General features: G+C 37.9%; 1 protein-coding gene and 1 pseudogene across 5 annotated transcripts in view; one reads left to right on the forward strand and one right to left on the reverse strand.

Annotated features, from left to right (window-relative positions):
• The window catches only part of ATP11B (ATPase phospholipid transporting 11B (putative)), a 139582-nt gene that overhangs the window by 14073 nt on the left and 97660 nt on the right, over positions 1–27849 (forward strand). For 4 of the 5 annotated variants that reach the window (XM_047787270.1, XM_047787231.1, XM_047787221.1 and 1 more), the window contains exons 2-4: positions 14659–14775; positions 20731–20820; positions 22956–23036. In XM_047787270.1, coding sequence (XP_047643226.1) covers positions 14659–14775; positions 20731–20820; positions 22956–23036 — 288 coding nt within the window. The remainder of the gene's footprint in view (positions 1–14658; positions 14776–20730; positions 20821–22955; positions 23037–27849) is intronic. The other variant, XM_047787241.1, reaches the window with a different exon arrangement.
• LOC125131121 (small EDRK-rich factor 2-like) lies at positions 23575–23831 on the reverse strand (annotated as a pseudogene).

The raw sequence follows: 27849 nt of genomic DNA on the forward strand, positions 1-27849 counted from the left end.
CCGCAGCAGAAACTCCCAGATTCTTTTTTCTTTTTGCCTGTGCCTGTGGCATGTAGAAGTTCCTGGGCCAAGGATCTGAACCCACGCCATAGCAGTGACCCAAGCCACTGCAGTGACAACACCAGATCCTTAATCCACTTTACCTCAGGAGAGTTCCTGTGCAGAATTTAAAAAAAAAAGAAAAAAGAAAGAAAGAAAGAAACTTAGGAATTTATTATGAGATAGTAAAAGTCAAAATTCTTAAATAATCAGGGATGCTTTTAAAAATCTTTATACAGTCTCTTTGACCCTGGGTTCCCTACTAATGATGTTTCCTGTAGATAGAACATTTTCAGTGTTCTCTGGCAAAATAAAAAGAAAGTCAGTAGAGCATGCATGTGTGTGTGTGTGTGCACGCACGTCTCTTTGTTTAACCTTATATATGTCCTTGTTTTTGAGGACTGTCTTTTTTTAACTTTTAAGAAGTTTAACTTTTTATTCTAAAATAGGTTTAGATTTTCAGAAAGATTGTAAAAATAATACACAGAATTCCAAACATTATTCTCACTGAGTTTCTCCTGTGGTTAACATCTTAAATTAAGGTGCTACATTTGTTACACTAATGAACCAGTGTTAATACATTATTATTAAACCCCATATTTTACTCAGATAGTAGTTTTTCACTAATTTCTTTTTTTATGGGGATATAATTGACACACAACGTTCTATTAGTTTCAGGTATACAACAATGATTTGATATTTGTATGTATTGCAGAGTGATCATCACAATAAATCTAGTTAACATATATTACCAAAGTTTTCCTTGTGATGAGAACTTTTAATATCTACACTCTTAGAAACTTTCAAATATACAACACAGTATTGTTAACTATAGTTACTGTGCTATACATTACATCCCATAACTTATTTTATAAATAAAAGTTTGTACCTTTTGTTTTTTTTTTTTTTTGGTCTTTTTGCCATTTCTTGGGCCACTCCCGTGGCATATGGAGGTTCCCAGGCTAGGGGTCGAATCGGAGCTGTAGCCACTGGCCTACGCCAGAGCCACAGCAACACAGGATCCGAGCCGCGTCTGCAACCTACACCACAGCTCACGGCAACGCCGGATCGTTAACCCACTGAGCAAGGGCAGGGACCGAACCCGCAACCTCATGGTTCCTCGTCGGATTGGTTAACCACTGCGCCATGATGGGAACTTCAAAGTTTGTACCTTTTGACTCCCTTTACCCATTTTGTCCACTCCTCAACGCTCACCTCTGGCAATCACCAATGTCTTCTCTGCATTTCTGAATCTAAGAGATTGAGTTTTTTTTGTTTTTGTTTTTATTTTTTATATTTATTTATTTATTTATTTAGCTTTTTAGGGCTGCACCGGTAGCATATGGAAGTTCCCAGGCTAGGAGTGGAATCGGAGCTATAGCTGCTGGCCTACACCACAGCCACTGAAGCTGCGTCTGCAACCTACACTGCAACTCGCAGAATGCCAGATCCTTAACCCATTGATCAAGGCCAGGGTTCAAACCCACGTCTTCATGGATACTAGTCGGGTTTGTTACTGCTGAGCCATGATAGAATTCCTGATAATTTTCATTCTAAACAGGTGTAAGATGACATCTCTTTGTAGTTTTCACTAATACTCTTTTTCCGATTCATAATCTCATCTGGGATAACACATTACATTTAGTCTTTATGTGTTCCTAGGCTTCCCTGGGCTGTGACAGTTTCTCAGACTTTAAAGAACAACTAAGTCTTAGATTGTTTCCCTTACTTGGGTTTTCTGTTTTTCTTCTGTTTGCTCGTTCCTTTTCTTCTGCATGTATCTTAAATGATAGCCTTGAGAATTCCATGTCTTTCCTAGTCTCTTTCTTCTCTGTTCACTCTTGATAGGGAGTCTAGTGCATATCTTTGACTTTAACCACCATCATTATGCTTGCTGGGTTACAATCTCAAGTCCAGCCCTCTTTCCTGAACTCTAAACACATCCATAATTTGATCTTAAATATGTGAGAAGAGATAGGAAATTAGGTGATATCTTAAGTGATAAGGCCTAAATCACTAAGGTTTCATCAAGGACTAAGTCACGTATTCCTTTTCATCACCAGTCATCCTTAATGCGCTGGAAAGAACTTGGTAAGTATTAAGTAAATACTCTATGGTTGCTAAAAATTTTTTTTCCACTACATGCAGGAAGATGCCAGAAGGCAAGAATTTGCAGATCAGCAGTGCAGTTTTAATAGTCATTATATAGGATAAATGAATTGCTTGCTGAAAGAACTGTAAATACACTAAAATGTTATTTTATTTTATTTTATTTTCCCGCTTTTTAAGGCTCCCGTGGCACATGGAGGTTCCCAGGCTAGGGGTTGAATCAGAGCTGTAGCTGCTGGCCTACACCACAGCCACAGCAGTGTGGAATCCGAGCCATGTCTGTGACCTATACCACAGTTTATGGCAACATTGGATCCTTAACCCACTGAGTGAGGCCAGGGCTCGAACCTTTGTCCTCATGGATGCTAGTCAGATTCGTTAACCGCTGAGCCATGATGGGAACTCCTATTTTGTGTTTTTATTTATTTATTTATTTTTGTCCTTTTGCCTTTTCTAGGGCCTCACCTGTGACATTTGGAGGTTCCCAGGCTAGGGGTCTAATCGGAGTTATAGCTGCCAGCCTATGCCATAGCCACAAGCAATGTGGATCTGAGCCGCGTCTGTGACCTACACCACAGCTCACGGCAATGCCAGATCCTTAACCCACTAAGCAAGGCCAAGGATGGAACCTGCAACCTCATGGTTCCTCGTCGGATTTGTTAACCACTGAGCCACGACGGGAACTCCTATTTTGTGTTTTTGTAAAAGATATTTTCAGAATTATGTCAGTTTGACTCAATGTTGCTAAATAATCGTTTCCATGCTTGAAGTTTAATTATCAAATTTTCATAGAAATAGTTTCTGATTTGCTGAGTTCTTTTTTGTTGTTGTTTTTAACCTGGCACAGACCTGTTTTACTTCGTTCTGAAGCATGTTTCTCAGATTCTCAACATATTAATAAGACAATTGTTATCTTTCTTCCAGCTTACTTTTTTCTACCTTTTGTTTCAGTTCTTGTCTAAATAGGATTCACTGTTTTCTGATTTTAATATTTTTTTGTTGTCATTGTTTAGAATTTTTTATGTAACACACAAGCATGTTTAAATCTGTACTTGGAAATATTTGTTGTAGTTTCCTGGTTTGGATGCTGCTATTATGCTTTCGGTATAAGCAATGGCTTCTAACTTGAGGGATTCTTTTGTAGACCCAAGATAGTGAATACCTGTAATATGACTTAGATACAAGGCCATACAAGTACATAGTTGGTTTTCAACTCTAGGGCCCAGTGCCCCTTATTTCTAACAGTTCATAAATGCTCTTTCCATTCCTATCCTACAATACAATTTAAATATTGACAGAACATTGTAAATCAACAACAAGACAGTCTCTGTTCTTTGACTTCAGTATACTTTTATACTTTTTATTTCATTCATTTATATCCTGCAATACAATTTAAATATTGACAGAACATTGTAAATCAACAAGACAGTCTCTGTTCTTTGACTTCAGTATACTTTTATACTTTTTTATTTCATTCATTTATTTTTATTTTTAATTTATTTTTTTAGGGCCGCACTTATGGTACATGAAAGTTCCAACACTAAGGGTTTAATGGGAGCTGCAGCTGCCGGTCTACACCACAGCCACAGCAGTGGCAGATCCGAGCCAAATCTGTGACCTAGGCTGGAGATTATGGCAACACCATAACCTTAATCCACTGAGCAAGGTTAGGGATTGATCAGCATCTTCATGGATACTAGTGGGGTTCTTAACCTGCTGAGCCACAATGGGAACTCCATTATTTTTATTTTTTAACTGAAGCGTAGTTGATTTCAGTATAGTTTTTATGTTATTGTTTAAAATTTTGCCATTGTGTCTTTGTGATTTATATATATATACATATATATATATATTTTTTTTAATTTAAAACTTGAAAGTCCTGTGTAAAGGATATGTTTTTTGGAGTTTTTTGTTGGTTTGTTTTGTTTTTTTGGCCGTGCCTGCAGCACACAGTAGCTCCTGGACCAGGGATTGAGCCAGAGCCACAGCTGTGACAATGCTGAATCCTTAACCAGGGCCACCAGGGAACTCCAAGGATGTGTTTTATGATTGACTCTCTGTGGCCTTTTGCAGAGTTGTAATCCCACTGCTTCTAATGTACTGAGGAGGACTTAAAAGCCATCTTATATGAAATTGTTTGTGGAGTTCCCATCATGGCTCAGTGGAAATGAATCTGACTAGGAACCATGAGGTTGTGGGTTTGATCCTTGGCCTCACTCAGTGGGTTAAACATCTGGCTTTGCCATGAGCTGTGGTGTAGATTGCAGACATGGCTTTGATCTGGCATTGCTGTGGATGTGGTGTAGACCAGCAGCTATAGTTCCAATTGGACCCCTAGCCTTGGAGCTTCCACATGCCTCGTTTGCTGCCCTATAAAAAAAGCAAAAAAAAGAAAAGGAAGTTGTTGTTTATGATGGTGAGTAAAGAAGGAAAAAGCTTAGAAATGACTGAGAAACTTTAGTAGAAATTTCATTTTACTTATCTATCTCCAATCTGGATACCACAGTTAATAAGATTTACTAGTTTCACTCCTTGTCCAGCCAGTGTGCAACTGGATAGGTAAACCAAAAAAATCAGTTAAGACATTTTGGTTACAGAAACCTTAAATTCTCTCTTACTAGAACCTATGATTTTTTTTTTCTTTTTTCTTTTAGGGCTGCCTCTGTGGCATATGGAAGTTCCCCTTCTAAAGGTCAAATCAGAGCTACAGCTGCTGGCCTACGCCTCAGCCACAGCAACGAGGGATCCAAGCTGCATCTGCAACCTACGCCACAGCTCATGACAGCACCAGAACCTTAACCCACTGAGCAAGGCCAGGGATCAAACCTGTGTCCTCATGGATGATAGTCAGATTCGTTAACCGTGGAGCCATGACAGGAACTCCTAGAACCTATAATTTTAATATTTTATCTAAATTAAATGGACATCACATGTTTATTTTTATCATAAATGTCTCTAATTCCATACATGTTTTTCACCAGTCCAGCAAACAAGAGACATTTACTATCATGGTTGAATTATGGCCAGATAGGATTCTTCTATTCTAGAAAATCCGTGGTAAAGTCCCAGATGGGTGAAATGGATGTTTTTAATTGTTGTGAGATATACTTAACATAAAATTTGCCATCTTTACCATTTCTAAGGGCACAGTTCTGTGGCATTAAGTGCATTCATATTGTTATGCCATCCTCACATAATATCATCTATCTCCTGAATTTTTCATCTTTCCAAACCGAAACTCTATGCTCTTTAAACACTAATGTCTTGTCTCCCACACCACTTCTATAAATACCTGGCAGGCTATGAATTTGGCAATTCCTATTCCTTATGTAAGAGAAATTTGTTGTTTCATGATGGGCTTAATTTCACTTAACATGTCTTCAGGGTTCATCCATGGTATAACATAAATCAAAATCTTTTTAAAGCTGAATCATATCCCATTGTACATACCACATTTTGTTTATGCATTCATCTGTCAGTGAACATTTGGGTTGCTTCCACCTTTTGGCTGTTGTGAATAATACTGGAATGAACCCGGGTGTACATTTTTCTGTTCAAGTCTTTTGAGTTTATACCCAGAAGTGGAATCATTGGATCACATGGTTATTCTGTGTTTACTTTTCTGAGGAATCACCATACACAGTGGCTTCTGAAGATGTGTGTTAGAGTTAGGAATCAAGTTTGGGAGGTAATATCGTAAACTTTAAGAAATGAGCTTCCTATAGTAAAGTATTGGCACATAATTTAAGAATCTTGGAGAGTTCTCATTGTGGTTCAGTGGAAACGAATCCGACTAGCATCCATGAGGTTGTGGGTTCAATCCCTGGCCTCAGTCAGTGGGTTAAGGATCCAGTGTTGCCATGAGCTGTGTTATAGGTTACAGACACAGCTTGGATCCCACCTTGCTGTGGCTATGGTTTAGGCCGGGAGCTATAGTTCCAATTCAACCCCTAGCCTGGGAACTTCCATATGCTGCGGGTGTGGCCCTAAAAAAGCAAAAAAGAAAAAAAGAATCCTTTTAGTCAAAGATCACTCTAAATGTTGTGTCATATAGCTGGAGAGTCGGTCCCAATCCACTTCTGCACTAAGCTGAAGTTCTTGGAAGCCTAGAGTGGTTTAATAGATGGCAAATTACCTTAAATCCTAAAATGGAATTTATGTAATATGATACACAAAGTTAAATTATCGTGTTTATATCATGGGCGTTTTAAATTACTCCTTCTCACCTTGCTTTGGGTCTGTTAACAGTATAAAATTATCTTGCCCTTATAATACCTTTATATAGGTATATTTTATTTAAAGACTATGTCCAGGAAACAGTAGAATTGGTAAAATACATTAAATTATTCTTACCACAAAGCATTGTATTTTTGCTAAGCCATTTTTCATGTGCTTGTGTACATTGGAATATGTAGCCAAAAAAATCATTTTGTCATACAAAATGTGTGACCTAAATAAAGCTTTTGTTCATTTATTGTAATAACAGTTCTGTTGCAATTTTTACTCTGCAACTTATTTTTATGTTGTTTTTCATTTTTTGTTTTGTTTTCTACCTTTTTCTTTCTATTACGGAGGAAATAGGTCACATATAAAAATAATTAAATGTGCAAATTAACTTTGATCACTGTGAACTCTAAAGATAATGTTTTCTTAGTTATATTAAGGAAGTGTGATGATATTTAATTGCAGGACTGTAGTTCTAGTTTCTTAGCTCTTATTTGTAATGCTTGTATTTTTCATAAATTTTTTTTTTTTTTTTGCTTGTTAGGGCTGCACTTGCGGCATATGGAGGTTCCCAGGCTAGGGATGGAATCAGAGCTCTAACTGCCGGCCCACACCACAGCCACAGCAGGATCTGAGCTTTGTCTGTGACCTATACCACAGCTCATGGCAACTCCAGATTCCTAACCCACTGAGCAAAGCCAGGGATCGAATCTGCATCCTCATGGATGCTAGTCAGATTTGTTAACCACTGAGCCACAAGGGGAACTCCTTTTCATAAAATCTTTAATATTTTAAGAATAGTGCAGAGGAGTGTAAATTCGGTTTGAAAATATAAAATGTTGTGATTCATTTACAAGTTCTGCTTTGTGCGAAAGACCAACTCCTAAAATTTATCAGGCTATTTTCTGGTTCACGTTCCCTAGACTTCAGGTTTCTGTTACAAAGGAATCCCTTTCAAATCAGTCCCATGTGTTGTCAGTTCTTCCCCTAAATGCCAGTATGAGATTTTTTTTTTCATCTTAAATGCTCACTTTTTTAAAAAGTACCTGTCATTTTTATATATGCTCACAAATCCAGACAGAAAAGAGGTTTTTAATTTCATACTTTTTTAGAGTAAGTTTTTATTTTTAAATAGTTTAAATTTGTATGCTTCCAAAAATCCAAACAGTTGACTCTTGAACAACACATGTTTGAACGGTGTAGATCCTCTTATATGTGGATTGTTTTCAGTAGTAATTCTGCAATACTACATGATTTGTTATTTGGAAGGATCCAGGGATGCAGAGGGCCAACTATAAAGTTATATGCAGATTTTCGATGTGTGGAGGTCAGCTCCTTTCACTCTTGAGTTATTCAAGGGTCAACTGAACCTTTTCTTATCTTTTTTTTTTCTCTTATGGTTGTACCTGTGGCATATGAAGTTCCTGGGCTAGGGGTCAAATCAGAACTGTAGCTGCCAGCCTACAACACAGCAACACAGGATCCGAGCTGCATCTGCGACCTTAACCCATTAAGCGAGGCCAGGGATCAAACCCAAATCCTGATGGATACTAGTTGGGTTCTTAACCTGCTGGTCCACAATGGGAACTCCCTCAGCTGTACTCTTTAGCAGGCATTAGAGTAAAATCAGGATGGCTACAATAGCATTAATCTATCTCAATTCCTTTGCCCAGGACAAGATGAAATCAGAGAAGAAAGGAGCAGGCAAGCCATCCAAGGATTCAAGCTTTGAATAGGTAGTCTGGGATGACAACAGAAAGTGTAATAAATGCCAGAGGCTTCTGAACCTTGGCATGTAGCCTTGACCTAGTGATTAGGGAGTTAGGATTGTACAGAACCATAGAATTGCTGTTAATGCTTGCTAGAAATAGCATGAAACTATACTTGAACTTCACACTAACAGTGTAGTTACACAATTGCTTTTGATAACATGTGTTTTGATTCCTGTTAAAGTAGAAGTATTATTGAAAGATTGATTCTCTGTGTCACTTTTAAAATATGGAATATTGGCATTCCCTTTGTGGCTCAGCAGAAATGAATCTGACTAGTATCCATGAGAACGCAAGTTCGATCCCTGGCCTTGCTCAGCGGGTTGAGGATCCAGCCTTGCCATGAGCTCCTAGCCTGGGAACCTCCATATGTTGCAGGTGTGGCCCTAAAAAGACAAAATATATATACATATATGTGTGTGTGTGTGTATGTATATGTGTACATATATATGACCTTAGATAAGTGGCTCTAACTTTCTTTACATCATGAAAAGCTCATGAAAACTATGCTATCATCAGAAAAATAGACGTATATGCAAATTTGCATATAGTTTCAGAAATTCACAGACTGGAGGCCCTGCTCTAAGTCACTTTTCTCATTTTTGGACAGTCATATTCTTTTATTCAGTTCACGGCTACTTGAATTTATTGCAGAGATGATGATGCTAATGAATTGAAGTTATAGGCTTAATTTCCATGAAGGACACTTAGCTATATTTATACTTTAGTCACAAATATAGAATTTAAATAGGGTTGTGGAAAAAAATACTTGACCCACATGTATATGCATGCCATTGATTATAACATGATTGGATAAGATCATTTGAAGTAATCACTGAAAAAACAACTCAGAAAATGCTTAAGTGGATATTACAGCATCTTTGAGAATAAGGAAAAACATACTATCATTCTCCTTTTGGAATTGTTACTTCAAATTATGATTTCTTGGTGTATGGTGATGCTGAATTTAAAATTCAATTTAGTTCAAAACTGATTTTTTTAAAACATTTCAAAATATCTCCTTGAAATAATTGTAGAAATAGCAGGAGTTCCAAACCTTAGTATCATTGGGTTCATCCAGTAGAAAGGAATAGAGAATGATGAACATCTGCTTCCTAGAAAGTGCGTGCATTTATATATATAGTATATTCTAGTCATGAATGAGAAATTGTAGTGTAAATAGCATAATATATTTTGGGCAAGCTTCTTTGTTTTGTTTTTTGATTCTTTAGATGTACATAGTAATAATCTTGGATTTAGCAAAAAGTAAAATTTTATAACAGTGGTTCTTAGTCTCAGTTGTCTTGACATCCTCTTAAAGATTTATATATTCTTTCAACTCTTCAAATTTACTTCCTTTTTACTTTAATCTATCCCAGGAGCTTACATGCATGAGATGTAATTTAGGGTTATGTTAGCAAGGTTACAGAGTAGATGCAGAGTAAATATACTCCATGGAGTCTAGTGCTTCAATTATCTGTGTTCCCCTCTTTTGTTTTACGGATTTTACAGGCAAACTTCCAATGGCCACTCTTTGAGAAAAAGAACCATATATTATTGCAGTAGAATTCTAACTATTTATTCATTCATTAATTTATTGAATTGTAGCATGTTATAATTTGCTGGGGTATATAATAGATCACATAGTCCTTCATGACTAAAAAAAGTGCTTAAACTCAGTAAATATATGTTAAATGAATAAATGACATGTACCTTTAAAATGATTGTTATTCTAGATAGAGCAGTGAGTTCCAACTCTGATTTTGAAACCTGACACCCCCCCCCATGAGTTATTACAGGACACAATTGTGAAATGTTTAAAAGAAATTTATGAGGAAAATGAACGTGTGCTGCATTTTATCCTCGAAGAAACTGATTTTTTTTTTTTTTTTTTTGTCTCTCTGGGACCGTACCCACGCAGCATATGGAGGTTCCCAGGCTAGGGGTTGAGTTGGAGTTACAGGTGCTGGCTTCCCGTCTCAGCCATGCCATATCCAAACCATATCTGCGGCCTACACCATAGCTCACAGCAATGCTGGATCCTTAACACACTGATGCGAAGCCAAGGGTTGATCTTGCGTCCTTAGGGATACTAGTTGAGTTCGTTAGCACTGAGTCAAATGGGAACTCCTCCAATTTTTTTTTAATGGAGCATACAAATGCATTTAATTTGCACAGTTCTGTATTAGCTGTTTCTAAGATCACCAAATGTTTAAAACCAACAGTAGTTGAAAACCATCTATGGCACTGCTAATATATTTTGTTGTGCTAAACAAAATATTCCTCTAGGTAATACAGGAATTTCCACTCGCTGTGTATATATGTGCTTAATGGAAATTTTGCAGGGATACTAAGCATGGAAGGGCAGCCACATTACTTAGATTACTTAGAGTCCTTAGTATATAAAAGCGGATCATTGTAGTTTATGAATACCAAGTTTAATAGATCTCTTAATAACTTAGAAATACTAGTTAATAGCCCTTGACCACCATGAAAAACATGAAAATCCAACAGAATTCTTTTTTTTTTTTTTGCAGTTTTTTTCTTGTTGATCTCCAGTTGTATAGCATTGTGGTCGGAAAAGAAGCTTCACATGATTTCAGCTTTCTTAAACTTACTGAAGCCTGATTTGTGGCCCAGAATGTGATCTATCTTAGAGAATGTTCCGTGTGCACTTGAGAAGAATGTGTATTCTGCTGCTTTTGGATGGAGTATTCTATAGCTATTAAGTCCATCTGATCTAATGCATCATTTAAGGCCTGTGTTTCCTTGTTGATTTTCTGTCTGGATGAGCTGTCTATTGCTGTAAGTGGGCTGTTAAAGTCCCCTGCTATTATTATGTTATTGTCAATTTCTCCTTTTAAGATCGGTTAGCAGTTGCCTTATATATTATGGTGATCCTGTGTGGGTGCATATATATTTGCAATTGCTATATTTTCTTCTTGCAGTGATCATTTGATCATTATGTAATGTTCTTCTTTGTCTTTTATGGTATTCTTTATTTTAAGGTCTGTTTTGTCTGATGCAAGTATTGCTACTCTGGCTTTCTTTTGATTTCCATTTGCATGGAACATTTTCTTCCATCCTCTCACTTTCAATTTATATGTGTCCTTAGAGCTAAAGTGGGTCTCTTGAAGACAGCTTATATATGGGCATTGCTTTTGTATCCATTTAGCCAGTCTGTGTCTTTTGGTTGGGGTATTTAGTCCATTTGCATTTAAGGTAATTATTGATATGCATGTTCTTACTGGCATTTCATTAACTGTTGTGGGTTTATTTTTGTCTTTGATCTTTTTTCTTCCCTTCTTCTCTTGGGGTTTGATGATTCTCTTTAGAGTTGTATTTGGATTATGTTTTCTTAATTGTGTGTCTATCTGTTGTGTCGATTTCTGGTTTTGGTGGCATATTTGTGTGTGGAAAATTTCCTATCTCTACTATATGTATGCCTTTTCTGTGAGCCTTGTCATTTGTAATATTTTTGTATCTAGTTGTGCCCTTTTCTTTTCCACCTAGAGAAGTTCCTTTAGAATTTGTTACAAAGCTGGTCTAGTGGTGCTGAATTCTCTTAGCTTTTTCTTGTCTGTAAAGATTTGATGCCACAGCAACTCGGGAACCGAGCTGTGTCTGTGAGTTACATGACACCTCACAGCAATGCCAGATCCTTAACCCACTGAGTGAGGTCAGGGATCAAACCCGAAACTTCATGATTCCTAGTCAGATTCATTAACCACTGAGTCACGATGAGAACTCATATGTTGTTTCTTTTCCCTAGCTGTTTTCAGTATTTTCTTTGTCTTGTAATTTTGGTCAGTTTGACAAATATGTGTCTTGGGGAGTTCCTCTTTCAGTTCATTTTATATGGTACTCGTGCTTCCTGGATTCAAGTGAGTGGTTCCTTTCCCATGTTAGGGAGGTTTTCAGCTATTATTTCTTCACATATTTTCTCTGGTCCTTTCTCTCCCTCTTCTCCTTCTGGTGCCCTTATAAAGTAGATGTTGGTTTGTTTAACTTTGTCCTGGAGTTCTCGTAGACTGTCTTCATTTCTTTTCAATCTTTTTTCTCTTTTTTGTTCTGTGTCAGTGATTTCCAATAGTCTGTCCTCCACCTTGCTTATTCATTCTTCTGTCTCCCATATTCTTCTGTTGGTTCCTTCTAATGACTTTTTTATTTCATTTATTGTATTTTGCATCACTCCTTGCTATTTCTTTGCTTACTGTTTCTTGTTATTTATCAGTCTTTGCCTCCAGTTTATTTCCAAGATCTTGAATCATCTTCACTATCATCAGTCTATAAAGTCTTTTTCATGGAGGTTGCTAATCTCCAGATCACATGGTTGTTTTTCTGGGGTTTTTTTTTTTTTTTTCTTATTCTCTTATCTGAGTCATAATTCTCTGCCTTTTCAATTTGTATAGATTTTTGGTGTGGTCTCCTTTTTGCAGACAGTAGGGTTGTAGCCTCTCTTGCTTCTGCCCCCCTTGTGGCTGAAGTTAGTGTGGGGGCTTGCTGCAGGCTTCCTGATGGGAGGGACTGGTGCCTGCCCACTGGAAGGTGGAGTTGATTCTTATCCCTCTGGTTGGTGGGGCTTTGTCTCTGGGTGAGATAAGAGGTGGCTGTGTGCCTGGGGTGCATTTGGGCAGCCGGTTTGCTGGTGGGCGGGGCTGCCTTCCCACCCTGATTATTGTTTGGCCTGAGGCTTCTCAGCCCTGTTGGGTGGGGCCAGATTTTTCCCACTTGGCCTCCTCTAGAGGAGCACGCGCTGATGATTACTCCTAAGACCTTTGCCTCCAGCATCCTTCCCTCACAATGAGCCACAGCCACCCCCTGTTTTCCCAGAAGATCCTCCAGGAACTGCATTCAGATCTGACGCAGGTTCCTATGGAGTCTCTGCTTTGCCCTGGGACCCAGTACACACGAAAGCCTGTGGGCGCCTTTCAAGAGTAGAATCTCCGTTTCCCCCAGTCCCGTGGAGCTCCTATGCACGAGCCCTGCTGGCCCTCAACACCAAATGCTCTGGGGGCTCCCCCTGCCAATGCCCGATCCCCAGGTATGGGAACCTGACATGGGGCTCAGAACTGTCACTTCTGTGAGTGAGCCTCTGTGATACAGTTACTTTCCAGTCTGGGCGGCCCACCTGGACCTGGTGTGTACGGGGCTGCTTATGTTGTGTAATTGCACCTCCTGTGGTCTTGATGTGGCCTCCTCTTTGTCTTCTGGAGTAGGATGTCTTTTTTTGATAATTTGCAGTCTATTTTGTTGAAGGTTGTTCAGCAGTTGGTTGAAATTATGGAGTTTTTTTTTTTTAATCATTTTTATTTTTTCTATTATAGTTGGTTTACTGGTTGTAATTTTGTTGCTTTTATGAAAGAAGGTGAGCTCTAGTCCCTCTACTCCACCTTCTTAATCCCTGAAAATCCAAGAGAATTCAACTCATTTCCTATTAGAACCAAAAAAGAGTCTTGGGGAGTTCCCGTCGTAGCACAGTGGTTAAAGTATCCGACTAGGAACCATGAGGTTGCGGGTTCGATCCCTGGCCTTGCTCAATGGGTTAAGTATCTGGCATTGCCGTGAGCTGTGGTGTAGGTTGCAGACACGGCTCGGATCTGGCGTTGCTGTGGCTCTGGTGTAGGCCGGTGACTACGGCTCCAATTGGACCCCTAGCCTGGGAATCTCCATATGCCACGGGAGCGGCCCTAGAAAAGGCAAAAAGGCCAAAAAAAAAGAGTGTTGGATTTGTTAATTGCCTTCAGCATGTCAGAAGGTTCCCTAGGTCTACTAAAGGAGTCTTGATATTTCACTTGCCACCCTGGAAAAGAGTACAATATTGTAAGAATAGAGTATCAATATTCTTATCACCAGGAAAACTTTTGCACTAGAGATCACTACTAAATGTACCTTAAGAGGTGGTCTTTTAAATTTGAGGCCAGAATTATATATCCATTTTTCAGAGAGTCAATTAGTAATGTAACTAGACCAAAGAAGTGTTTGTGTGGAATGAACCTCTGCTCTCCATTGTTGCCTTTGGGAACAAAGCGTTTTGAAACCAAGTTGATCTGGGCATAATAGAAGTAAATGTAATAAATAAACCTTTGTCATCAGATGTGGAATGTGCTGACTAGGCCTTAGCTATATAGGACTTCCATCACTGACTAGAAATCCTAAGAGAAAGGCAGGGAATCCTAGGAATGAAAGGGAAGGAAAGAAGCCTTGTCTTTAAATGCTTTTGTAGGTCTTCTATGTTATTATTCTTTTCTTGTGGTTACATTTCTGACAGAGTATGGGCTATTTTTCATTACCAAGTGTTATTACATAGTTAGTTTATATCTGAGGATAATTACCTGTTTACTTGTGGGAAAAAAACATATATGGTATAACTCTTCTAATAATTAAACAGATTGAACCTATATGCACATCAAGGCCCATAATAACATGTGCAATATAATCAATGAAATAGAACCAGTAGTAAAGAATCATAACAACGAACCTTATTGACCATTATTTTTCTTTTACTTCACCTTAGGGTTTTGACCCACCACATCAAAGTGACACAAGAACTATTTACATAGCCAACAGGTTTCCTCTGAATGGCCTTTACACACCTCAGAAATTTATAGATAATCGGATCATTTCATCTAAGGTAAGAATTAACACTTATTATTAAAACTGTTGTTATGTACGGTTTTGTTTTAAAAAGTGATTTTTGTGTATTCTAGTATACATTCATATCCTTAAAAATTCAAGGAAGTGGTGGTTGGTAGATTTATCTTAACCAAAATTGTGAACTGTAAAATAAATAAAGATGCTAGTTGCTAATATCAGGTAGCTAATATGCCAAAAATTACCTTTAGTTCCAATTAAACTAAAGAATTAATATCTATACCGTGTGCTAAGTACTATATTAGGTACTTCTCATGTTATTTAATCCTTAATTAACTTTAAGATAGCTTTTGTAAAGTGTTGTTATACTCATTTATATCAGTCTCTTCAGTTGACTTGCTGGGAAATAATTTACCCAAGGATGAAATAGGAGTTTGAACTCAGTTCTATGTGACTTTAAAGCCTGACTTCCTCCAATTTTATCACTCTTCCATAAACATTTTATAGCACCAAAGTACTACTTCACTCTTGCATATTCTTCCTTGTTTCATTTTTTTTCCTGTGGCATTTTTAAGCTATCTTAGTCTACTTTGAAACTGAGGATTATAGAATGATGTTAGCTAATAGCCTCTTCTCTCAAGATGGAGATTTTTCCCATGGCATCTAACATGGTAGCCATTAGTCACATAGGGCTATTTAGGCCTTGAAACATGGTAATGTAACTGAAAAACTTAATTTAATTTTTAATTTATTTAAAATTTTTAATTTAATTTTAATTTAAATGTTAGTGGCCACATGTGACTAATGGCTACCTTACTGGATGGTGCAGTTATAGAGGGTGTGAGTCAGAGACAGGGTAAAATTCTCCTTTGAGCACAGCTGTTTCTTTTTTTCTTTTCTTCGTTTTGGTCTTCCACAGCATATGGAAGTTCCCAGGCTAGGGGTGGAATCAGAACTGCAGCTTCCAGCCTATACCACAGCCACAGCAACACTGGATCCGAGCCACACCTGCATCCTACACCACAGCTTAGGGCAACACTGGATCCTTAACCCACTGAGTGAGGCCAGGAATCAAATGTACATCTTCATGGATACTAGTCAGGTTCTTTACCGCTGAGCCACAATGGGAGCTCTGCATAGCTGTTTCTTAATAAACCACCTTAAGAAGCATCTTTATATTGCTCCTTTCCTCCCTCACAGGGTGACTGATAATTTGTCTCTCATCATGATCTCATTTTTTTTTAATTTTGTAATTTTTTAATAGTTATTTCCCCAATAGTTTTTTTTCCTTCTGTACAGCATAGTGACCCAGTTACACATACATGTACACATTCTATTTTTGCACATTATCATGCTCCATCATAAGTGACTAGACATAGTTCCCAGTGCTACACAGCAGGATCTCATTGCTAATCCATTCCAAAGGCAGTAGTTTGTATCTGTTAACCCCAAGCTCCCCAGCCAACCCACTCCCTCCCCCTTGGCAACCACAAGTATATTCTGCAAGTCCATGATTTTCATTTTTCATAAAAGATGTCTTAGGCCATTGGTTCCTTTGCCCCATTCCTTTTTTTCCCAGCCTTTACGTTATTTACATATGCAACATACCCATTGGTGACATCTCATTTGGACAGAGATTCCAAAATAGAGGGCAGGAAGGGGAAATATCAGAATTTAAGACAATAGAGGAGCTCTAGATTAATGATGCAGTTCTTAGTAAGTGATGCAAGAAATTAAAGTAATAAGGAAGTAATGAGAAGGATAGTCTTCACATATGTGGGGAAAAAGAGACAATATTTATTTAAATATCTACATTTATGAAATTGGTCAAAAACATTAAACCTAATACTGCTGCTTCTTGAAAATTTTTAAGTTTAATTTTTTAAATTGGGTCTGATTTATATACAATAAAATTCACTAATTTTAAGTATATAATTTGATGAGCTCTGACAAATGTGTAACATGTGACCACCACCCCGGTTAAGATACAGAATATATTTGTTACCCCAGAAAGTTAATAGCCGGTCCCCCTCCTCCTTCCCTCTAGCACTAGCAACTGATCTGCTTGTATCTATGGTTTTGTCTTTTCTAAAATGTCAAATAAATATAGTACAAATCTTTTGTGCCTGACTTTTTTTTTACTTAATACTTCTGAGGTTCATTGTTGATGTTGCAAGTATCAGTCAGTAGTTTATTTCTTTTTTTGGTGCATAGTTTAACTGTTAGCCTAGGTTTGGATAGTTTATGTTATGAATATGGGTCATCTTCATTGTTTACTATCAATATTTTTCCCTTAAATTTCCAGCTACTTTCCTCACCCTGAACTCTAAATCTCTGTCATATTTACTGATAAGGGGGTAGTTTTCCACCACTGTTTTGTTGCTGCCATAGCTATGAGAGTTGGATAGTGTCTTCAGGATAAGAAGCCATAACCATAATACATACTTCTTCCATTTATAATTTTTTTGAAGTTAAACTCTTCCAGTTTTTTGGGGTTTTTTTTTTTGTCTTTTTATAGCCGCCCCACGGCCCATGGAATATCCCAGGCTAGGGGTCGAATTGAAGCTGCAGTTGAGGCCTACTCCAGAGCCACAGCAATACCAGGTCTCAGGTGCATCAGCAGCCTACACCACAGCTTGCGGCAATCTTAACCCACTGAGCGAGGCCAGGGATTGAACCCTCACCCTCATGGATACTAGTCAGGTTCTTAACCTGCTGAGCCACAGTGGGAACTCCTTTCTTCCAGTTTCTGCCTATATCTTGGACATGTTCCAGAATTTTAAAAAGTTTGTTTTAATCTAGTTTTGTAATTGTCTGCTAGGAGTTCACAGGCTGCCAATACCGGAAGCTGAATGTCCTAGAAAACTTTTGGAATAAAATATCTTTATATGGCTGTTTTTCATATGCAGTATTAGGTTTAATGTTTTTTGTTTGTTTGTTTGTCTTTTTGCCATTTCTTGGGCTGCTCCGGCAGTACATGGAGGTTCCCAGGCTAGGGGTCTAATTGGAGCTGTAGCCACTGGCCTACACCACAACCACAGCAACACGGGATCCTAGCTGCATCTGAGACCTGCACCACAGCTCATGGCAACGCTGGATCCTTAACCCACTGAGGGATGCCACGGATCAAACATGCAACCTCCTGGTTCCTAGTCGGATTCGTTAACCACTGAGCCACGACGGGAACTCCGAGAAGGTGTACTTCTAATTCATTGTTCTTGACCATTATTACATAATAATTAAGAGAATTTTAAGGCATAATGAATTATTATTTTTCTTAGAAGTATTTTCTCGTAGTATATTATTCTATGAGGGCGCCTCCTCTGTGTATGACAGGACAAGCACAGAATTTAGACTCATTCAGTCTATTAATATGTTTGTATTTTAGAAAACCTAGAAATGGTTTCTGGTATTTGTAAGCTAGCTTTCGTGAGAAATTTTTATTTATTCTGAGTTTTTCCATTGCATTATTGGGCTAGCCAAGTAAAAAATCTTGAAACCAATTACCTTATTTTATATAGTTGCACTTTACAAGATTCAGGAAGACAAAATATATTGTCACTATTATGATTTAAATAGATTGATGTAAAATTAGAACATTGCCAGGTTAATTCTTTTTTTTTTTTTTTTTTTTGTCTCTTAGAGCCACACCTGCGGCACATGGTGGTTCCCAGGCTACGGGTCCAATTAGAGCTGCAGCTACCAGCCTACACCACAGCCACAGCAATGCGGAATCCAAGCCCCCGTCTGCAACCTACACCACAGCTCACAGCAACGCCAGATCCTAAAGCCACTGAGTGAGGCCAAGGGTCAAACCCGTGTCCTCGTGGATATTAGTCGGGTTTGTTAACCACTGAGCCACGATGGGAACTCCTGCCAAGTTAATTCTTACAAAGTTTTATGTATTTATCTGGTGCTGAAGGAAGCTGCATAGAAAACTGTGACCTCTTAGGGAAAGCTGTCCTTTTATTCCATTTAAGGTCAACTGACAATGATTTGACCCATCTCACATGCACATGTTTTGACCAGTGACTTCTTTTCATTATAGGAAGTATCTACCTCTCTTCTCTCTAGAGCCCTGAACATAGTTCCCAATCCCAGATTATAGAGCCACTACCACAGGAGATTATGTTTCAGGTATCCCAGATTAGAACTGAAAATACAATTTTACATAAGAAAAGAAGGTTGTTAGGTATTGCACTATTTTTTTATAAACGCTTGGATCAAGTAGGCTTTTGTGGACCCTTCCGGGAACCTAACCCTACTTATAAAATTCTTTGTATGAGAAAGGATGTTTCAGGTCTCAACTGATTAAGTAAGAAGCAAGTTTCTGACATACAAAAATTCAGAAATTAGAATCATTTTACACTGCACCAGAGAAAATCTTGAATTGGTCAGTAACCATCGATGCTTCATTCACTGCCTGATATCAGGAGAGTTACTTAGAAAAAAATTTTTTCCAACCATATTTATCTATCTATTCAACTTAAATTTTGATCTCCAGCTGTGTGCCAAGTAGTAGTATAATAAGTGCTGGAGAAAGAGCACTAAATAAAACAATGTTACTCATATCAGAGATCTTACTACTGGGGGAATGTACATAGGGTAAAGTAATGTACTATGTAAAGTGTTTCCCTGTTTCATGCATAAAATTTTATTTTAAGTAGTAAGTGGCACAAGTAAAATTTGTACTCTGTTATAGCATTATAAGCTTATAAACTGATTGATAATATAACAACAGACACGTGGCAATTAATATGAGCCAGGTTCTGTCCTAAGTACTTCATAAATGTACTAGCTTATTTAATCTTAACAACCCCATACAGTATGATTATTATTGTCCTCACTTTATAGAGGTACAAAGTGAGAAACAGAGAGATTAGATCCAAGGTCATTTAGTGACCTTGGGTTAAGATTTAGGCCACAATAGTTTAACACTTTACCATCTATGTTCGTGATCATTATACTCTATATTATACTGTTTTACTTTAAAAATTGACATTGTAGAGTTCTCTTGTAGCACAGTTGGTTAAGGATCGGGCCTTGTCACTGCAGTGGCTTGGATGCTGCTGTGGCATGGGTTCATTCCCTGGCCCGGGAACTTCCACATGCTGCTGGCATGGCCGGGGGGAAAAAAAAAAAAAAAGACATTGTGACAGATTTTTATGTCCTTTATGAGGTTTTCTTGATGGTTATACCAGTGATTACTTATCTAAAGTAAATTTTAATCTTTTTCACATTCTAGGTCATTCTCCATATCCCCTGCTTAACAAGGAATAATTGAATAATACCATTTCCTCTGTTTCTGACATGAGCTAAAATAAAATATAAAAGAAATTGAATCTAGTGTTAGCATTTCTGCCAACTCTTACTTATCTAGAATTAGGTTTAGTTTTGTGAAACCAGAATCCAAAAGAAATTATTAAAATATTTTAGATCTGCCATCTCCAACTTTAAAAAAAAATCAGTTTAATAGCAAAGTTGATGGGTTCCAGTTTTATCTCATTAAAAAAAATTATATCAAATTTGCCAATAAACAGTAAAAGAAAGAAAAAAATAGAATAAAAATCCTGACACTCTAAAAGCCAGGTAGTTGTTTGTTTGTTTTTTGTCTTTTCTAGGGCTGCACCTGCAGCATATGGAGGTTCCCAGGCTAGGGGTTGAATCAGAGCTGTAGCTGCCAGCCTACCCCAGATCCTCAGCAACTCGGGATCCGAGCTGCATCCGCAACCTACACCACAGCTCACTGCAGCGCCGGATCCTTAACCCACTGAGCAAGGTCAGAGATCAAACCCAAAACCTCATGATTCCTAGTCCGATTTGTTAACTAACCACTGAGCCATGACGGGAACTCCAAAAACCAGGTAGTTTTGTAGCATCAAGAGTTACATGAATTTGTCTAAGGGCTTAATCTGATACTAGTTTTATTATTATTGTATGTATATATTATATATTATTTAAAATATTAACTAAATGATCTCCCCCTTTTTTTCAGTATACTGTATGGAATTTTGTTCCAAAAAATTTATTTGAACAATTCAGAAGAGTGGCAAACTTTTATTTTCTTATCATATTTTTGGTTCAGGTAAGCTTTATCACTCCCTAAGTTAAGTTTATAGACATGGATTCTAAAAAGTTATCTTTAGAGAAAAGTTACATTGTATTCTAAATCATTTGACTTTGGGACCATTTTTTTTTTTCTGCAGAGCTTCCCCATTGTATTCAGTGAATACAGTAATTTAAACCACATCTAGATGTCTGAAAAATAGCCTGTGAATTTTAAGATTAGTTGTATTTTGCTTTATCACTGATATGCTGATATTCATGATCAAAACAATGAAAATAACATTCTTTCAGATGTTCTGCCTCGGAACATTAATATTTTGGTTTTTAATATACAGCACATGTTTTTGACACGTTTCTGCCTATGGAACCATCTTTGTATAAAGTAAATCTTTAAGAAAGAAGGCTTATTTTTAATTTAAATTTTACTTTCATTAAAATTTTTGGAGTTCTTATTGTGGCTTAGCGGGTTAAGGACCTCGTGTTATCTCTGTAAGGATACAGGTTCAATCCCTGGCCTCACTCTGTGGGTTAAGCATTCAGCTTTGCCGCAGGCTGCAGCATAAGTGGCAGATGTGGCTTGGATCTGGTGTTGCTGTGGCTGTGGCATAGGCCTGCAGCTGCAGCTCTCATTCAGCCTCTGTCTTAAGAACTCCCATGTGCTGTGGGTAATGCTGTAAAGCAGGAAAAAGAAATTTTTTTAATTAATAGTTTTTAGGACTCCCCATGAGTGTAGGTTTTTATCCAGGGGGCTGTTTTCTTAAATCTTTGGTCATTATAAGCTGTTTGGCAGTGTCTTAATTTTCATGTTGTGCTTTTTTCCCCCCCCTAATTTCAAAATATGAAGGGAATAGCTTGTGAAATGAGTATAAGTCAGAGTTTAAAATTAGTGATGGTCATTTTCTTTTAAAGAGATTATTCTTTTCTGATAATACCTTAGTAGTCCTTTCAGTGTGGCATTGAATTTTTGTATAAATTCTGAACTTTTTTTTTCCATAGAACCTGTGCTTTGAAAAGAAAAAAAAAAAAAGGCTTGTGAAGAATCACTAAAGCTTGAGGAAACTTTTTTTTAAATTGTTTTCCTTCGTGAACAGAAAGGGAACTTCTGATTTTTTTTATTATTATTATTTTTTATCAGTAGAACATTAGCTTGGTTTGGTTGTAAAAATAAGAGGTGTATTATACTAACCACGTCCATGTAGTACACATTTGTGAAATTACTAGTTAAGATCAGAAATTCGGTTTGTCTGTGGAATAGAACAAATTTAATTGGCCTAGCCAAAGTAAAGGAATATTAATAAATCACTAGGCCCATATTATAAATAACCAAATACAATAACTGAAAATATTTCTTTACTTCTCCAGAAGTTTATTGAAGCTTCAACTTCATGATTTAGATCATAATTGCAGCATCATTTTCTAAGTTGTATCCCTCGGGTTCTGCTAGATGTAGCAAAATCACTTGTAGAAAAACCCCTTTCTATAGTCCTATTTCTTCTTCTTTGGTTCTTTTTTTTTTTTTTTTGGCTGTATCCACAACTTTGGAAGTTCCTGGGCCAGGGATCAAATCCAGGCTGTAGCTGTGACCTTTGCCACAGCTGCAGCAATGCCAGAGCCTTAACCCACTGTGCCGGGCTGAGGATTGAACCCGTACCTCAGCAGCAACCTGAGCTGCCGTAGAGACAACATCAGATCTTCAACCCACTGTGCCACAAGGGAACCCCCACAGTCCCATTTCTTGTTCTCTAAAAGTGATGAGTTTTTTCTGGATTTCAGGGTAAAAACTGACAGACTTCAGCATTTCTCAGGATAGGGAGAAAAATATGAAATGAATTCTGAGCAGCTCTAGCTCCCTGAGGAAGACCTGAAGTACTTTGTGTGTAGAGAAAGCAGAGTGACTCAGTCTGCTCTAACAATATTAGTGGGAATGCAGTAGATTTAGATATCCTGCTAGCCCCACATAAAAGCCAACAAAGTGGACTGTGAAGCTGAATTAAATTATGTTCACTGTATAGTATCTCTTCTATTATTTTTTCACTCTGGACCATAATACATATTTTGTATAATGTTTTCAGATATTTTTGAGATTCTGGATGTTAATAGTGTGTTGTGTATGATATAAAATATAATACTCTGAATTCCTTCTTTTTATTCTAGCTTATGATTGATACACCTACCAGTCCAATTACCAGTGGGCTTCCATTGTTCTTTGTGATAACAGTAACTGCCATAAAGCAGGTATGAAATACTTTCTATTGTTTCCCCCCCCCAGGTCATTCAGAAATTGCTTAATATTTCCACTCCAAAAGTAAGATTTATTGTTATGAAAGTAATTTTCATATAAAAGCAGCAGATTTGTTTGATTTTGCATATAGTAAAATTAAACCAAGTTAAGCCACTGTTGTATGTATTTCAAGTACCTGGTGACTCATGGGATGATTACAGTTGTTAAAAGATGGTCTTTGACAGACCTAGGAAGCATCCAAAAATAAGCATTTTATATGTACAAGCCAATTCATATATGAAACTTTATAATTATTATACTCATCTTTACAAGGTTTGGTAGTATTTATTTATTATTGAATTACAAAGCTACTTTTAACACTTTGGGGTGAGCCCCAAGGAATAAAAAACACTGAGAAGGGGTAACCTCCTCACCCTGCCCCAGGAGTGGTCCAGGGAGAGAGAGGCTAGCTGAGGGGAAGGAAGCATGGAAAGAACCTGCTGCAGACTCAAGTCAAAGGGAATGCATCCGTGCTGAGACCTGTGAGTGCTACAGGAGAAAACGTGAGCGTGGTGGGACTGGCTCCAGGCACACAGGCGAAGGGCAAGAGGGTTGGACATGAAGCACAAAGCTACTTGGGTTCCTCCTCCTTCTCGTTTGCCTTTTTCTGCTTCTGCTGCATTATCTCTGAGTCCCTGCTTATGGGTGGCAGCAGAAAGCCCGTCATCTCGGCACTTTCCCTTAAGCGAGTCGCTATGCTTTTTCATATTTTTCTGGAGGGTGAGCTCGCACTGGTTACCGTGGGTCATGGCGACGGCAGCAGCTCTGACCTCAAGGTTTGGTATTATTTAAAGGAAGTACAGTTCAAAGAGGATATTTTTATAAAGAGTGGATCATGTACTTCTGGCATGAACATTTTTGAATAAAAATTGTATAGTGCTTTCCTAACTGAAAGCTTTCTCTGCTGAAGTTTATTTTTATGTAAAGTAGTACTTTAGGGGAAATAGCTTCAAATAAATCTTTTTTTTTTTAATTCAGTGTTTTGTTTTTTTTATAGTTGCACAGCCATCATCACAGTCTACTTTTAGAACATTTCTATCCCAAACCAATCCATCCCTCCCTCCAACCTTCTCCTTTGGTAACCATAAATTTTTCAAAGTCTGTGGATCTGTTGCTATTCTGCAAATAAGTTCATTGTGTCCTTTTTTTTAATATTATACCTATAAGTGATAGCATTATGATGCTTATGTCTCACTGTCGGACTAATTTCATTTAGCATGATAACTTCTAGGTCCACCTATGTTGCTGCAAATGCCATTATTTCATTCCTTTTTTTTTTTTTTTAATGTCTTTTGTACTTTTAGGGCCACACTTGCAGCATATGGAGGTTCCCAGGCGAGGGGTCTAATTGGAGCTATAGCTGCCAGCCTACTCCAGAGCCACAGCAACACTGGATCTGAGCCACGTCTGTGACCTACACCAAAGCTCATGTCAACACCAGATCCTTAACCCACTGAGGGTGGCCAGGGATGGAACCCACAACCTCATGGTTTGTAGTCAGATTCATTTCTGCTGCACCATGATGGGAACTCCCCTTTTTATGGCGGAATAATATTCCATTGTATATATATACCGCATCTTCTTTATCCACTCCTCTGTCAGTAGACATTTAGGTTCCTTCCATGCCTTGGCTGTTGTATATAGTGCTGCAGTGAACATTGGGGTGCATGTATCTTTTCAAGTCATAATTTCCTCTGAAGAGATGCCCAGGATTGGGATTGCTGGATCATATGGTAATACTATTTTTTGTTTTTTGAGGAATCTCCGTACTGTTTTCCATAGTGGTTGCACCAATTTACATTCCCACCAACAGTGTAAGAGGGTTCCCTTTTCTCCACATCCTCTCCAGGATTTGGTATTAATACACTTTTCGATGATGGCCATTCTGGCTGGTGTAAGGTTTTGATTTGTATTTCTCTAATAATTAGTGATGTTGAACATATTTTCATGTGTTTTTTGGCCATCTGTATGTCTTCTTTGGAGAATTATCTTTTTAGATCTTGCTCATTTTTTATTGGGTTGTTTGTTTTTTGGTATTGAATTATAGGAGTTGTTTATACACTTTGGAGATTAATCCCCCATCAGTCACTTCATTTGCAAATATTTTCTCCATCCTGTGGGTTGTCTCTTCATTTTGTTTAGGTTTTCCTTTGCTGTGTAAAAGCTTTTAGGTCCCATTGGCTTATTTTTGTTTTTATTGTCATTACTCTAGGAGGTAGATCTGAGAAGCTATTGCTGTGGTTTACATCAGAGTGTTTGGCCTGTTTTCCTCTAGACTGAGTTTTTTGGTATTCAGTCCTAAATTTAGGTCTTTAATCCATTTTGAGTTTATTTTTGTGTGTGGCATTAAGGAGTATTCTAGTTTCATTCTTTTACCTATAGCCATCCAGTTTTCCCAGCACCACTTACTGAAGGTGCTGTCTTTTCTCCATCGTATATTCTTGCTTCATTTATCATATATTAGTTGACCATAGGTGCATGGGTTTAATTCCGGGCTTTCTTTCCTGTTCCACTGATCTCTATTTTTGTTTCTGTGCCAGTAATACTGTTTTGATGACTGTAGCTTTGTAGTACAGTCTGAAGGCAGGGAGCCTGATTCCTTCAGCCCCATTTTTCTTTCTCATGATCGCTTTGGCCATTCTTGGTCTTTTGTGTTTCCAAACAAGTTTTAAAATATTTTGTTCTTGGTAGTTCCTGTTGTGGCACAGTGGAAATGAATCTCACTAGTAATCATGAGGTTGTGGGTTTGATTACTGGCCTCGCTCAGTGGGTTAAGGATCCAGCATTGCCAAGAGCTGTGGTCACAGACATGGCTTGGATCCTGCATTGCTGTGGCTGTGGTGTAAGCCAGCAGCTACTGGCTCTGATTCGACCCCTAGCCTGGGAACCTCCATATGCTGTGGGTGCAGCCCTAAAAAGAAAAAAAAAGAAGAAAGAAAAAATATTTTGTTCTTGTTCTGTGAAAAATGCTATTGGTAATTTGATAGGGATTGTATTGAATCTGTGGATTGCATTTGGTAGTATAGTCATTTTGATACATTGATTCTTCCAATCCAAGAATATGGTATCTGTGTGTGTCATCTTTGATTTCTTTCATCAGCATCTTATGGTTTTCATGGTACAGGTCTTTTGTCTCTTTAGGTAGGTTTATTCCCAGGTATTTTATTCTTTTTAATGTGGTGGTAAATGGGATTGCTTCCCTGATTTCACTTTCTGATCATTTGTTGTTAGTATATAGAAATTCAGTCAATTTCTGTGTATTAATTTTGTATCCTGCAACTTTGCCAAAGGCATTGATGAGCTCTAACAGTTTTTTGGTAGAGTCTTTAGGATTTTCTAGGTATAGTATCGTGTCATCTGCAAACATTGATAGTTTTACTTCTTCCTTTCCAATTTGGATTCCTTCTATTTCTTTTACTTCTCTGATTGTCATGGCTAGGACTTCCCAACCTATGTTGAATAGTAGTGATGAGAGCAGACATCCTTGTGTTGCTTGAGATCTCAGCAGGAATTTTTTCGGCTTTTCACCAATGAGAATGATGTTAGCTGTGGGTTTGTGATATATGGCCTTTATTATATTGAGGTAGATTCCCTCTATGCCCACTTTCTGGAGGGTTTTTATCAGAAATGGGTGTTGGATTTTGTTGAAGGCTTTTTCTTTGTCTATTGAGAGGATCGTATGGTTTTTATTCTTCAGTGTGTTAATGTGGTGTATCACATCGATTGATTTGAGGATAGTGAAAAATCCTTGCATCCCTGGGATGAATCTCACTTGATCATGGTGTACGATCCTTTTAATGTATTTTTTTGTTTTGGTTTTTGTGGGGTTTTTTTTTTTTTTGCTTTTTACGGCCACACTCGCAGCATGTAGAGGTTCCCAGGCTAGGCATCAAATTGGAGCTGCAGCTGCCAGCCTATGCCACAGCCACAGCAGTGCAGGATCCGAGCTGCATCTGTGACCTACACCACAGCTCATGACAACTCCAGATCCTTAACCCACTGAGAGAGACCAGGGACTGAACCCACAACCTCATGGTTCCTAGTCAGATTTGTTTCTGCTGCACTGCAATGGGAACTCCTGATCCTTTTAATGTATTGCTGGATTCAGTTTGCTATTATCTTGTTGAAGATTTTTCCATCTATATTCATCAGTAATATTGGCCTGTAATTTTCATTTTTTTTGTGGTATCTTTGTCTGGTTTTGGTATCAGGGCAATGTTGGCCTCAGAGAATGAGTTTGGGAGTTTTCCTTCCTCTGCAATTTTTTGGAATAGTTTTAGAATGTTAGGTGTTAACTCTTTTCCAGATTTTTTATAGAATTCACCTGTGAAGCCATCTGGTCCTGGACTTTTGTTTGTTGGAAGTTTTATTTTTATTCATTTTTTTGTCTTTTTGCCATTTCTTGGGCTGCTCCCGTGGCATATGGAGTTTCCCAGGCTAGGGGTTGAACCGGAGCTGTAGCTGCCAGCCTACGCCAGAGCCACAGCAACACGGGATCCAAGCCACGTCTGCAACCTACACCACAGCTCACGGCAACACTGGACCCTTAACCCACTGATTGAGGCCAGGGATTGAACCCACAACCTCATGGTTCCTAGTCAGATTTGTTAACCATTAAGCCACGATGGGAACTCCTGTTGGAAGTTTTTAAATCACTTTTCAATTTCAGTACTTGTGATTTGTCTGTTCATCTTTTCTATTTATTCTTGGGTTAGTCTTGGAAGACTGTGCTTTTCTAAGAATTTTTTAGGTTGTCCATTTTATTGG

This window comes from Phacochoerus africanus, chromosome 1 (assembly GCF_016906955.1).
Source record: "Phacochoerus africanus isolate WHEZ1 chromosome 1, ROS_Pafr_v1, whole genome shotgun sequence".
NCBI classification, from domain to species: domain Eukaryota; kingdom Metazoa; phylum Chordata; class Mammalia; order Artiodactyla; family Suidae; genus Phacochoerus; species Phacochoerus africanus.